Here is a 15,338-nt window from a genome sequence, read left to right as displayed (position 1 = left end):
CACACACATATGTAAGATGCACATATGTCTTAGCCAAAGAAACTGAGTGAAAGGTGAAGTTGAACATTTAACTCGACAAACAAAGCCAGAAATTTTTACGACTTGGCAGCTCAACCAGTGGTGAAAACTTAAGTTATCATTGGACTTACTGTTCAGTAAATCTATTTACTTGACGGAGGGACAACCCTGTTTGGCCTTGGATGGATGAAAGTTCCTTGAGGCTGCTGTTAATTGTGAGTCACAGGCTTCTGATGGTGTTGTGGCATTTGGTCTGGCAAAAACCTTAGTTGGTAGTTTGAAGCGGTTTTGATGGTGGAGGAAAGTCTCCACTCACCACTTTTTTATTCGACAACACAGGTGGACTTAGAGTTGTGATCAGTAAATCTTTCATTTCAAACAAGAGTTAACATTTGTACTGACTGTATAGCTCTACAAACTTATCTTTAACCAATCAATATAGATGCCTGCAACGGTCTTCACGTATAAGGGAATGAACAATATCAATTCATTTGTAAATGATGCTTTATATTGATTTATTTTAGCAAGATTTTTTAGGTGATATGTGTTGTCTCCAATAAATACCCCATAATTTATCCAAAAAGTATAGATGTGGGAGTACTATTTAGTCATTGAGGTAGCTCTCCCTTTAATGGAGCCTCTCTGAACACGTAATTACACACTTTTGATGCTATTTTTTTATGAGCTTGAGAGCTAAAACAAGCATGAGCGTTACAGCATGTTTGGCTTCACATCCATTTTTCCACTCATGTTTTGTGAAGGAACCGGCCCAAAAATCACAGAATCATGGGCTAGGAATTCAGATTTGTTCTGTGACAACAAAAAACAAGTGCAGAAGAGAGCAGCGCAAAATTAGTGAGGTCCTGATTTCTTTTTGGTCATCACAAAATACTGTAGGCTATCTAAAAGCTGATATGCACAAAGATTTTTAAAGTGGAAGTCAACTTTAAACATTTCTTGACAATAATATGTTATATGTGACCCCACTAGTCTAAACATGACATTCTGATTAATATTGCATTTTTGGCATACGAGTTATGAAGTAAAATCCAGCCGTTTTTATCCATCTCCAATCCACCAATCACAGCTCACCTGTTTTCTGAAGCTGCGCTGTGATTGGTTGTTACCCGAGACCACGGCAAGTGGCAAAATGGGCGCCACCTGAGATGGATAAAAACAGCTGGATTTTGCTGCTTAATGCATATTTCACTAACACTATATTAACCAGAATGCCATATTTAGATTAGTGGGGCTGTCAAAAAAACATGTTTTGACTTCTTGACATTTTTAACATGTAAGAGACCCATTTTTTTTATATTTTCCATCAATTTCACCTGAAAGCCAAATATCCCAAACTTTTTATGAGGGTAGTTTAGGTTCGTGACGCGATACTAGAAAGTTGAAACATGTCAAGTTTTGTCGCGTCGCCGAGGCTTCAACCAATCAGCGAAGGTTTCATTGATGAGCCAATGAACGTTGGCATGCTAGACAGTGCGATACACAGCAAAATGGGAGGATTTCATTTTAATTCCAGTTTTATCTGATACTTCACGCAATGATTTCCGTGACATGTTTCGACTTTCCAGTATCGCGTCGCAGACCTACGCGTGCACGTCTAAGGGTATGCGCACGATTTTTCACATGCACGAATGTCGCGTGTCGCCGAGGGGGAAGAGGGGAAAGGGATTTCGCCCTGTCGCCTTGCTTCCATAGGAAATGAATGGAGAGTCAGTGATGTCGCCTCCCGTGTGGCGAGCCCCTAAAGGGAAAACCACCACTTAAGAATAATACTCGAGCTCACAGCTTGTCACCTGTAGTCACACAAAAAAAGCAAGGCCTCAATTGTAACAAGATTTGACGCACGCCACTTCCCAAGTTCTCACCTTCCCCTCGTTTTCTCCATCGATACCCTCACACTCTCTCCTGTTTTGGAGACTGGAGCGTGTTCTCTCCACAGATTTTGTTGGGTTCACTCGAGTTCCAGTAGTTTTGCATCAGCAGTGGCCTCAGTCAGCTTCCTGAGGTTTTGTGAGGAAATTCCAGCACCATGGATCCACTGACAGGATCTGTCCTCATCCCAGTGTGTAGTTTGCTGGATAGGAAAGACCCTTTGTCAGGGCGCTGTGAACTCTCTCCACCTCTCAGCTTGTCAAGCCGTTCTCATTTTGCACATGCCACTGATATTGCTGCTGTTTACTTTTGCGCAAAATAAAAGCCACACTTTCCATGTATTCGTGTTTCCACCACATCCACTCTGAGGTGTAGGGAGACGCACACACACGGCTCAATGTCAAAGGCCCCCATATATTACTGGTAAACTGAGCCCTATGTGTTTTTGGTGAATGGTGAATGATAGCACCTGTCCCTGCAACGAGACACTCATTGTTTCAATCCCTGTCTGAGGAGAGATTAGCGAACACCAATTGCCCTCATAGATCATTTCACATCTGAATGAAACCTCTTTCGCTCACTATTCAAAGAAATGTGTCAGACAATAATAGCTCGGGTGCAGCAGTAATGCACATTTGTATTGGAGAAGTGAAAATGATAGTGGTTCTGCCTGAGTACTGTACTCCAGGCCACCTAGAAACAGGTTTTTTTATAATCCCGGCCAACTATAAATATTGTAAGCCATACAGCATGATTGTTTTAATAGCAGCAGATGTGGCAATTAACACCACCTTATAAAGCCAGCCTGTATATTTGTTTTACTGCTAACAAATGTTCCCACAAATATGAGTTGATTGTGGGACTGCCCATTAGTGAAAAGCTGATGTGAGAAGGTCTCGGTTTGATCTTGGGTACACAATTAAAGGTTGTTCCCTTTTGGGACTTGTCAAATAATGTCTCACTATGTGTCTAACTGTGTTTGGGCTTCCAGCTAAAATGTGTTTAGTAAGGAATTTAAATATTGTACTCATGCAGCTATTAAGTCCAGCATATGGGAACATTAAATCACTGATAGTTGGAACTTTTTGTCCTTCTAAATGTGACAGGCCAATGTAAAAAAAAAAAAAAAAAAAAAAAAAAAAAAAAAAAAGCTGTGGAACACCATATGTTCCGTTGTACATGTGAATTCATATTGCACATGTTCGTCCGACCACTTTTTTTTATTTATTTATTTATTTATTTATTTATTTATTTTTAACTCCTGGGGTTCGATCAAACCCGTTCCGTCTGTCATCAGCATGAAAATGAATAGCATTGATGTGAATACTGTGCAATTAATCGAAATTTAATTACAATTTTGATTACTACACTCCACAATTACAAAATTGGCATAATCATTAACAAAAATAAAAGATTATTAATACTGAGTTGCTCACATTTATATATTTTCACCTTAAAAAAAAAAAAAAAAAAAAAAAGACTGATTTAATAAATCTTGTTTGGCCCAAAAGGAACTTGCAAAATTATCGTGTTTCAAAGAAATGTATTTATCTTTATATTTTATACTTGTTTAAAACAAATTATTTTCCTAATCATTTTTGCAATTGTTACCAAATTAATCATGGTTAATATTTTCTTCATAATCGAGCACCCCTAGTGTGACGTTCACTGTAATTCCCAGAAACTTCCAATTCTGTGCAATTCATATTTGTAATTGCATTTCATTTTTTTTTTAAATACCCTAATGTTCCAGAATTATAGAATACCTTACAGTTGATGTTTTCTATAGCAACTCGGTCTGTTTTGACAAAGTTTTGTCACGTGCAATGAGCCAATTGCACATTGTCAATGAGTGCACCAGATATGAGCATGTGGTACATGCAGAATACACATCACCAAACATGGATAGCATACAATTCAAAAATATATATATCCCAACGTGTCACCTGTATTAGTAATTAACTTAAAACATATATTTTTAACTGCGATTCTACCACAACTCTGCCTCTGTTTTGAACTAAAATAGTGAAATATAAATGTATGTATCCTTGCAGGTAGGCTATAAACAGGGAACCATTTTTTCCAAACCTGACCATCAAACATTTATGTCACAGATGAAATGTCTGTAGGTTAATTCTAGAGCCTAATCCTTAATTTGTAACCATCGTTTGTTTTTCCACATATTGCTTATAGTATCAGGAGGCACCCGGAGCGTCGGGCCATCCTGACACCCATCGTGACTGACTTCTCTGTCCGAGTGACTGCTGCTCCCGCCATCATCTTCAGCAAGAATTTCTCGCCTGATGCCGGCCAAGCAGAGGTTAGCAGACTCAGCACAAAACACGTCAGAGCTTTCTTTTGTTTTACAATCATGGAAAGTTGGTAACACAATAAGTGACGTGGAAGTGTGATCACTACTGGCACCTTATTGTATTTCAACCTTGACCTTTTTAGAATGGGTACTGCAGACTTTATCTGTTCTTGATTGAGACAGATGTCAGATGTATTCAACTTTTACCTCTTTGCATACAATAAGTCCTTCGTTAGGAATCCCACAGCCAGAAAATCGTGTAATGGAGGCTTTTGACCCACAGAGTTCAAACCTCTGCTTACACAGCTGATGTTTTCTGGCACAGCTCATTCCAACTTCCTGCCTCTTTGATGCCTACTTTCTCCACGCTAACATGCCCCTTGACAATGCATATCAGCTCATTCATAATTTGCACTGACATGCAAAATATGATGGCCGGATTTGGAAAATGTAACAAGGAGGAATTATGATAATATATAGTTTGTAATATGAATCATATGCCGTATTAGATTGAATACATCAAACACAATTAAAGTTTTTGACTCCTTTTATGAATTTTCATGTATTCTGCTTCAGTGATTGATTTGCCATTTGAACTTGTCTTCCCTTGTAGGACTTGGTGGTGTGTGGCCATTCCCTTGAAGTTAATGTGACCAGCAGTCTGGATTTTTACCTCAGCATTGCTCAGGTGCACCTCCTTCAACAGCTTCTCAGAGACAACATTGGGGGCTTGGACACTCCTGTGCAAGGCACTGAGGTATTTGTTTGTTTACTGGGTTATCTTTGCTAAATATATTTGTGTTAACCTCTATGATGTTATGTATTAAATAGTATGTTATGAAACAGAGTTGAGTTGTTATCCACTGACCTCTGTGAGCTTTGTTTAAAAAAAAAAAAAAAATCCATCTTGAATGTTTTCATGAAATATTTCCCCCCAACTAGCGCCTATACTGGGGTGCATCCAACACATTTAAATATTTACTCAGCACACAGTGGTCCTCTAATGTGGCTTTAGTTTACTGCGCTGTGCTCAGCTGCAGCTTTCAGGGCCTTTTTCTATTGTTTACAGGACAGGGAGCTCCCAGGCGCCATTTGCCCAGTCTGACCGCTCAATAAAACTTGCTAATGGAACACAATATAAAAATATTTACCAGCTGTGGTGAGGATGAGAGTCATAGGGAAGAGCAATGGACAGGGGAAAGGAGGACATGGTGCAATGAAATGAAAAGGAGTGAGTTGACAGGCATGGAGTGATTCTGCCTCTCTACCTTACTTTTTTTTTTTTTTCAATTAACATGAATTCTCTCAAAGATACAATAATTTCCATTAGCTGTTCTGGAAAGAATAAAGATGAAATTAACTTAGGTGGTATGTTTTTACAATAGCGTGTTAAAACGATACTCGACCAGTCGATTGGGAATCCCCTTTGTTATTTCGACAGTCAGGCCCATGGAGGTGCTAGTTTTACATCTGCTCTTGATTTGGTCGTGAAGGCCTCACCTTTGGCTGCTAATGATTCATAGCTTGATTCTGCTGAGGGGCAGCTAATGGCTGGAAGAAGGGTCATCCAGGTTCAAGGCAAGATGGGAAAGAATAGCAACTGCTCTGGGGGGTCTACTAAAAATGTCATAGGATAGTGGTTATCCATTCCCCAACGCTTGACCAGAATCAGAGTTATCTTTGGTCCAAAACACACTCGAGCTAGCAGTTGTGTCACTTTAGTACTATTGCAGAATGCTATGCACAAATAAATCTACCAACTCTATTTGATTAATTGCATTTGACCTGTTTTGATGGAAAATTGACTTGTGTGGTATATGGATTGCCTGTCAAGTGGGAATTTACAAAACTGGGTAAATAAGTACTTGGTTTGATTTTCCGATTGAATTTTGTCGGATTGCGGCGGAACAGTCCGTCTAATTTACGTAGTATATCCCCCACTAAGTTTTCTCCACCCATGAATTGGCAGCCAAAGTGTCATGTCATGTCAAAAGTAACTTAGCAGCTTTGTGATGGAAGTGCTGCCTCCACAAGTGAAAAGTGAACCAATTATGAGCACTCAGTTTTCTTCACTGAGGTAATCGTAGCCTTGGCCCATACTCTACATTGGTCTAGCAGTTTAGGTGGTGTCCAAGGGGTGTATATTGAAAAATTGAAGGACGAAAGGGCCACAATTTTTTTTTTACTTTAATTTCTCAAACACACTAAAAATCAGTCAATCAAGCAATTGCATATTGTTAATATATTACAGTTTTCTGACAAACTGCTACCTCAATAACTTTCTGTAAGCCAAGGCAAATAGTTTCTGATTTTACAAGATTTTGAGGGTGTCTCAACACTGTAACCCACCAGAAAATATGACTCATATATGTTCACAATTCCGACCTTGACATAGAGCAGAAACTTAAGGAAAAAATATTTTTGTATGTAAAAGATAATTGTCTTTATTTACCACATCGTTATGAAGAGAAATGTTGTTTCTTCTTTATTTGTAAATAGTTCATTTGCATATTTGTATATTTTGAAAAGCTCTACAGTATATAAAATGAATTTTTTAGTCTCAAATATAATTTTTAGCATATGTTGCGGGATGCTTAAAAGTTGACAGCGGGCCACAAAAGGCCCCCGGGCCGTAGTTTGGACACCAATTGTTTGGGAGACAAATGAGATAGGACCGCCCCTTCCAAACAGCAATATCCGTGAGTCAAAAAGGTTTTGGGTCTAAAGTATGCTGTAATTATTCACTTTTGAGGTATTTTAATAAAAGCATGTTACAGACATTTTAGGGGAAAAATGTATAATAAATCTTCTTTAAAGGTTAATTAAAGCAAAGTGAATGTTTCTATTGCTGTGATCTTTTTTTCCTCCCTGTAATTCTTACTAAAATAATAAATTAGAGCACACTTGGAGGTTAATCTCAATAAATGCGGTCTGCATTTGAATTTGTGGCACCACTTGTTTAAATTATCTGCATCTTCATCTGTGTCAGGGGTGTCAACTGCCTCTTCTTCTAGTTGACCCAGGCTAGTAGTGAGAATTCTGTCAAATTGCAGCATGTTGGTCAATCAGCAAGAGCCCGTTGTGCAAGCTACGAGGCCCTCTAGTGGCGGGTTTGATCACAACATCCCCTAACTCAAAGGCTGAGTCTTCTCACTACCAATTTTCTGTGCCAAAAATCTGTCTCGCCCCGTTAATGCATGAGACTCACCACAGCAAAACAATTCTATCGGTCGCATGTTGCCTCTGACATTGTTTGCTGTTGCAAGAGTTAAAGCTTTTGATGCATTCAGAATAGAACACACAATAGATGCTGGTCCTACAAAGAAGTCATAAATATGAAATGTGTTTCCATTTGCAAGTTTCCAAGATGAAAAAATTGTATTTGGAGTGGTTATATTTGTATATTACAAGTCAATTTCATGGGTGATATTTATTATATTTGACAGTTTTGTTTGTACTTCATTTATACATCCTGTTCATCACATCCTATTAACATTCTATTAGAAACAGTTGCTTATTGTGTTTTAGGAAAGCTTAAAAAGCATCTCTGCTCTCAGTCAGCAGTTTGGATTAAACACCGCTTCTTCCGCAGTGTCCCCTACTTCTAAGTCTTTTTTTTTTTTCCCTCCCCCCTTTCTTTTCCTTCCCACTCATTTTTGAAAACATGCTGTTTGACTTGAACAGATTCCCCACAATCCCGCGCACTGATTTCAAACAGTTCCCATCATCCCTCACAGCTGTGTTTTATTGTCCGGGTTAATGAATTTGTTTTGTAGAGGCTTTTGGGTTCCCTGGCAGTGGTGAGGCGAAGCAGGCATGTGGGCAATGTGTGCACAAATGTCTTCCATGGAAGCCTTGTGTGGGACTCGCTCATTTCAGTTCATTGAGTTGTGTTGTCAGAAAGTCACGTATTGTCATCGGCTGTGATTGTTTCCATAATCTGTTGCCTCTTAAGTACATATATGCAGATTGATTGAAGTCAATTATGGATGGATCCAATTTACTCAAATGATCTTATTGTTTTTCGAGCAGATGCCCCAATCTTTTACTGTTCATGTTATTACTTTGGTGAAGGATGAATTCATAACGTTTTGTATAGATTAGTTTTCCACTCTCTTCCTTGTGCTTCCTGGAGGACCTGCCCAGTAAGATGGTTTACATTAATCATGATGAAGTGAAGCTGGGCTTGGGTCAGGCAGCTTTCAGCAACAGCAGATGATTCAGTCAAGCAGCTATGAATATATGATAGAGCAACTTCTTGGACTTTGGAGGCAGTGTCACAACACACAATTGTCTGTCCTCACTCGCACACGCAGGCATATACACACATGGTGCACACTCGCTGCAAGCTAACATTACCACAGTGTGCACACTGCTACTATTGGGACAGTAGAACTGTAATAATGATCAAATGTGTGTTTTGTGTGTCTACACTGAGACGTCTTCAACGTCGGATACATTTACACTTCTCATCTGACACATTCGTCACACCTGTATGTGCAATGTTAATGAAAAGTTCTCCACTTTCAATGATCATTGATTAACATTTATTGATATGATAGTTTGATTGTTGGTGTGGTGGTTTGCAGTAGGGATGCATTCAACTCGAGTTGTCTACTAGTACCTTTGGTTCATAAAATTTCTGAAAGAAAAAAAAAGACAATTTTAAGGAAAAATCTATGTCTCCCAATATACGATTTTTCCTGAAAATTTAATGAGATTAATTGCAATTTTTTGTCCTTCTCATTTCTAATTTCTACTTTCTTTCCATCCATAGCTTGCAACTTTTCATACTTACTAGTAGAGGTGTGCCAAAAAATTGATTCATAAAAGAATCGAGATTCTCATTTATTAATCGAATCGAAATTAATATCCAAAAATCGATTTTATTTAAATTAGAAATGAAGAAGAAGGGGAAAAGGCAGTTGTAGCCCACATGCTGTTTTTGTGGAAAAAGGCACTTACAATACAAAATTAATAAATGTTTAAACAAAAAAAAAAGACACTTTAATGTCTCTATTTGTCATTTTGTCTTGCAAAGCAGACTGGAGTAGATCATGACAATGTTGTGCATATCTGTAAATTGAAGCAGAAATTATTTGTCAATCAAATCATTTTGAATAGTTTGAATCGAAAATCGATTCTGAATCGAATCGTAGACCCAAAAATCGTAATCGAATCGAATTGTGAGACAGTCAAAGATTCCCAGCCCTACTTACTACTCCCATCATACTTAGATGTTAAAAAGTGGAAGTCAATCCAAAAAGGTTCTTTACAATAATATGTTCAATGGCCGAGACACGTCAATGTGATTGTGTTTGTCGAATATGAAATAAGAATCAAAATCTACAGGTGAGATAACAACTGATCCAGCCTCACCTGTTTTCTGAATTTGGTCCTGCGACGTACCTGAGTCAACTGTTGTCATTTTCAAGCGACAGCAAGTGAAAAAATGGTCGCCCCCTTAGATCGATAAAAACAGGTGGATTTTTATTGTAATTCATGTTCCACAAACAGACTATTAATCCGAATACTGTGGGACTGCAAGGAAAATAGTGTTGTAAAGACGATATTTAGGTTGACTTCCTCTTTAATATTTTTGGTGACATTGTTTTTGTAAATGAGCTATTAAAATACAACTTAAGAGATAAGAAGTAAGAAAGGTTGTTTGTGTCTAGTAAAGAGGTAATTTGACAATTTCTATGAAGTGTACAGCTTACATTGCATTTTGACTTTTGTCCATCACCTGCCCTTCAACATATACTCGTCAAATCATTCTTGTTTGGCAACCGTGTCCAGCTCATATAACGTAATTTGGAGGGAGGAGTAGGTACTACCACCACGTATCGTTATCATGCCGATACTCAGCCTTACGGCGGCCAATACCAATATCGGCCGCCCTCGTGTGGCCATTTTATGATCAGGAACTAAAGGCTTAAATGTCTCACAGATGTCCATTAAGATGTTTTGATTTGGGACTTTATTTATGCGATTTATTTATTGAAATTACTTTCATCATCTGTTCTATACAAAATATGTAATGAAAAAATGGGAAATTTAAGGGAAAATGCTATATTGGGATGTACAATATAGGTCTTTCTTTATAATTACCTTAACCCACCCAAAGTACTATTGGTATTGGCATTGGTGACTCCTCAAGAGTTGAGTACTCGTACTGGTAGTGGTCTGAAAAAAAAAGTGGTATCAAACATCCCTAGTGATTAGTCATTACCGTAATCACGCTTGCATTTGCTGAAAGTTGCCCAACTGCTTCCTGGGACAGACGCTAGGCCAGATAAAGAACAGCTCGTGTCCCTTTGAGTCTTAACTCGCACACGGATGCAGCCGAGGTCAGCCATGTGCCTGTACCACAGTGGAAGAGGAAAATACCCTCTGGTGCAGGGGAAGTCCCGCACGGCTTCATCCTCCACCTCATCCTGGGATGATTACACGCATGGGAAACGGGGTTTTAGACTTCCTTCAACACTCACACAAGCGCACGTATAGAAATGCACACACACACTAAGGCTGTACACAGGTTCGGGGAAAAAAAGGTACTCTGCATCAAAGAGTCTTCTAAATAACATCTATGGCAAAAGCCTTCAGTTGTTTGCTCATAATTGCCCCGTGTCGCATGTTTTTTGACAACTTGTCATCTTTTGAGCATTTGTGTTTACACACTTACTTCATACTTTTCATCTTCTCTTGTTGAACAGAAAAGTCGCTGATAATTTGAGGTTTGCGTGTTGTACTAAATGTCGACGTGCGTGTCTGTGTTTAAATGCTCACGCACAGCTTCAATATCACAGCCCCTAATTATAAAGCAGAGCACATTGCCAGCCAACACGAACTGCGGTGAGACGTGGATTTACAGTAGACACGAAACACATCGGTCGGTAGCTGCTTTGGTTTGTCAGTGGGTTAAAAGAGCAGTTTGAAGCGGCCAGCAGTTCTCTGATGCTTCTTTTTTGTGTGCGGGTGCGTGTCGGCCATGCAACCACACATGAATCGCGTGTGTATTTCAAAGTTGACGTGTATGTCAAAGCACTGTATGTCCAGTATATCGGAGACTAACTTCGAAGTTGTCACTTGTAGTTAAATACTGTTATAGTATTTTGTAGTTGTTGCCTCTTAATGCGCTGCTCGGAAATGTTACTCTTGTCAAAGCTTGGAAGCTCAGTTGGTCTTTTACTCTGTTTCAGTTTATCTTTTTTGTCACGGTGTCAGCTCAATATCAGAAGCACATAAGATTTTGACCTGAATCTGGATCCTTTTCTGTGTACAGTATGTTTCAAGTGAGCTGTCTCCAGAAGTGCTCCTCCTTGTGATGAGTGTTTCATTATTGTCTCTGAGAGGTAGAATGTCTCACTCGAAACTTTCCAAGACAGTGATGTGTCACAGCAGCTTTTTTATGGCCAACACAAATAATGAGCGCAGTCGGTAACAGACCGGAGGAAGCCTGAGCACGAACGGATGGAGAAGAAAAAAACACTGACATGACATGGTGAGAATAAGAGAAGCTGATGTTTGCTTTGATTTCTGCCTTTCCAACGTCTTTTCTGTAAATGTGGGAGCTGACATTCCACTCTTAACCAGTCAACCTGGCCATTAACACTCTCTGAGGGCGAGATCGCTTTTCCCCTTCAACCTTTTCCCATCCTGCTTAAGCTCTGTTCTCATTTGCCCTGGTGCTGCTGAGTACGATAATAAATAACCATCCCCGTGCAGCCATCTCCTTTTCCATTTTGGCAGCCTTGCATCTGTTTAGGAAACTCTGTTGTCTCATCTCATCCTCAACGCCGTTTCTTCGCCAGTGTACATCTCGCTGCCCTTGGTTTGTTATGAAACTGTAGCTTATTTCCCCTTTTCCCATCTCTCACTGACCCTCCTGTTTGAATCAACTGCTAATTGACAGCCAGTCATAACAACTCACCTTCCCCGTTCAGTCCCTGCACCAAAACCGTCCGACTTCTCAAAGCATAACTGTGGCACTCTTAAATTGGCCCCCTTGGAAACTCAATCTGAGATCAGTAGCAGCTGAATTTGCTGTCCCTTCAATCGGTTTTGGCGAAATTGGCGTGAAAACTCCAGATTAAATCATGAAGGTTGGAATTCTGCGAGAACAAGGGAGGCAACGGTCCCCCTCGGTCAACTGTGAGATCGGGTGTCAACTCAGGTGAAGGGAGTGAGGAACGCTCTCCCCGAGAGACATATACCTGGATGATTTGTCACCATATACTATATTGCGGCATGTAGTATGTTGTGTGCTAGAGTCGGGTCCCAAAGGCGCAGACACAAATAAGTCTATATTTATTCACATTGAGAGGCAGAAACTAAGAGAGCTGAACACAAGAACAGTTGAGCAATAATCCGGCAAAACACAATTCTCAGACCCTTAAATAGACAGTCAGTCAATCTCATTGGTTGTAGCCAGACATGTGAGTACTAGTACTGACATGGAATTCTCTGATTGGCTGTTGACTCCGTAATTACAGATAGTTCCTGATATCAACAAACATCATACAGCATAAAAGATACTTGACATCATATAGTCCAGACATCATATAGCCTAAAACTAGTTGAAACTGGATGCTGTTACATCAATACCAAAACAGACACGTAACGGGTCGTGAATTCTGGTGCACGGTCATGAACTCTACGCAAACTTAACCCAGGCGTGACCCCAGACATGAGACAAGACCCAAACATTACACCTACATGACTCGAGTCATGACAGAGTATTGATTTCGTTAACGAAAACTAAACAAAAATATTTTCGCCAACATACATTTTTCACTGGACAAAAACTAGACTAGACTAGATTAAAACACTCATTAAAAAAACAATAACTGGGACTAAATTAAAATAAAAATAAATTATAGTTAAAACATAACTTAATACAACAGCTATAACGTTCCAACAATAATGTTAATCCGACCACTAATGCTGGCTAATTGATCGTAGCATGGAGCCATAGTAGCCACTTTGTTGATATACTGTAATTGTGTGTGAAGTTGTTTTTCATCAAAAAGATGCAAATTTTTTATGTGAAATTGTTTTCGATCTATATCTCCTAATAGGGGTAAAATGATTGTCCTGACTAAAATGTTGACAGTTGTTGACTAAAACTAGATGCATAAAATTGTTTTCTTGGACTAAAATAAAGTTTAAAATGCTTGATTTATAGTCGACTAAATAAAAATGGGATGAGGTTTATGACAATGTCTGCTATTAACACTACTGCAATGTTAAAAAAAAAAAAAAGCTGATGCTTGTTTGGCCATTTGAATATGTGCTTGTTTTTAGTGTTAAATCTTTCCTTAGAAGCATCTGAATTGCAGCCCAGTGACCATGAAAGTTTTTTTTTCTATTTTGCTAATCTTTACGGTGCTTCTATTCTATCCACCATAGTAAAACACACCACTGTTGTTGATGAAGGGGCAGTGGGGGTCTTACATAATACATAATTGTCCTTTATGAACTTAACATAGCACATCTGAGCAGTTTTCTCCCTCACTCCTGGGAACATATCCAGACAGCAATGAATAAGTTATTTTATTTTATTTTTTTCTTCTGTTTTTTCACCTCTGGACATCAACGGCATTCGTGGACTTACATTTCATTACATTCAGATCACTTTTTGTAATGTTTGTAGTAGGTATTGGTTTGTAGACAACCTCTTGTTTGTGTGTCCCTATCGTTCATCATCAGAACACTCATCTTTGCTTCCGTGAACCACACTGGCCCACTCAAAGTAGCCTCATGTCGCTGCTGTTTTCCTTGCTGAGGCAGACAATGCTATTTGCAGCACTTCCAGGAATTTCAGAAGAGCCCTTCATGAACTAATGAAAAGCATCTTTTCTGTTTTTGAAGTCTCTCAAGCCTTTGCTTTTGTGAATTGGAGACCCAGGCTGAAGACAATGCTTGTCGTATATTTTATTGTTTGTTTGTTGAAAAGTCGATGCCAAAGCTAATCATGTTAAGTTAAAAGCATTACTGAATCTTCAATGGCTTCCCTTAAGAGCCAAAGTTGTAACCTAAGAATGTGTCTTTTCTGTGTTTCATTGCCACTCTGTTTTTGCCCCTAAATAAACTAAATAAACTGAAATGAGAGAATAATTACATGCAGTCAGCCTGCCTTAAAACTATACTTTTTGTTTTCCCATTACCCAACAGATGTCCAGTAACCCACCAATTAAGAGAAGTGTATGTATAAATACTGCAGCCCAAATATTAGATTAAAGAATTAACCCTGCCCATTTCTTCACACCAATAGTGATAGTAGTAATAAGAGACAGTTGTTCTTGACTTCCTTTTCTCAACACAAAAGCAGAATCCTGAGGAGGACACAGTACACTGTAAGTAATATACAGCTGTATAGGTCACCCGTGACCGAAAGAGGATAATCAGTGTATCATCATCATCATCATCTATCTTAAATAGCTACAAGTGGTTCCCTTCTTGAGTGAGAAAATAAGCAGAAGAGGTTGACTTTTTGTTTTGAAGTGAAGTCAGTGCGTCCAAGCGCCATTGAAGACGTAAAATAAGCATGTTGACTGCATACTGAGCTGATCCAATCCAATGTGTTCACGCTTCTATTTGTAGATGGGCCAAAAGGAAAGACAAGATTTGTATGAACCGGTACTGTGCATTTCTAGTGTGCTGTCTTGCAAATTGACTTATTTTTGTTTTTCCATCCATCATCCAAACACCCTGTCCTAGTTGTAGCTATTTATAGTATTATATAAAGGTCTACCATTTTAGGTGATGTTGCAGGATGCATGCAATTTATTTTGTCATCTGGGGCTGTAAAAGATGCATATATCGAAATATGTTTATTATAGGGGTGTCAGGCAATTCAAATAAATTGTAATTAATTGCATAACTTCAATAGTTAACACGATTAATCATTCAACACATTTTCTAAATGTATAATATAATGTACAATAAAATGTTTTTTCTGTTTTCATATGGGCTGTGTCCAGGATGAAGAGTAGGACATGTTGGGTTTGGAAGTTTGAGTCTCAGTCAACCTACTTTAGGCTGCTAAATGTCATTACTCTGGAAGTAGCAACAGAAATCTGGGGTCTATTTGTGGCGGCATATTTGTAAGTAAACT

The 15,338-nt window shown here is 38.8% G+C and overlaps 1 protein-coding gene across 2 annotated transcripts in view; it reads left to right on the top strand.

Annotated features, from left to right (window-relative positions):
• vps13b (vacuolar protein sorting 13 homolog B) overlaps positions 1-15,338 on the top strand; it is a 337,411-nt gene that overhangs the window by 215,920 nt on the left and 106,153 nt on the right. For both annotated transcript variants that reach the window (XM_077526198.1, XM_077526199.1), the window contains exons 33-34: positions 4,102-4,228; positions 4,833-4,976. In XM_077526198.1, coding sequence (XP_077382324.1) covers positions 4,102-4,228; positions 4,833-4,976 — 271 coding nt within the window. The remainder of the gene's footprint in view (positions 1-4,101; positions 4,229-4,832; positions 4,977-15,338) is intronic.

Source organism: Festucalex cinctus, chromosome 7, assembly GCF_051991245.1.
Source record: "Festucalex cinctus isolate MCC-2025b chromosome 7, RoL_Fcin_1.0, whole genome shotgun sequence".
Lineage (NCBI taxonomy): Eukaryota > Metazoa > Chordata > Actinopteri > Syngnathiformes > Syngnathidae > Festucalex > Festucalex cinctus.
The sequence above is the reverse complement of the archived record's forward strand: the minus strand, read 5'-3'. Positions and strand labels throughout refer to the sequence as shown.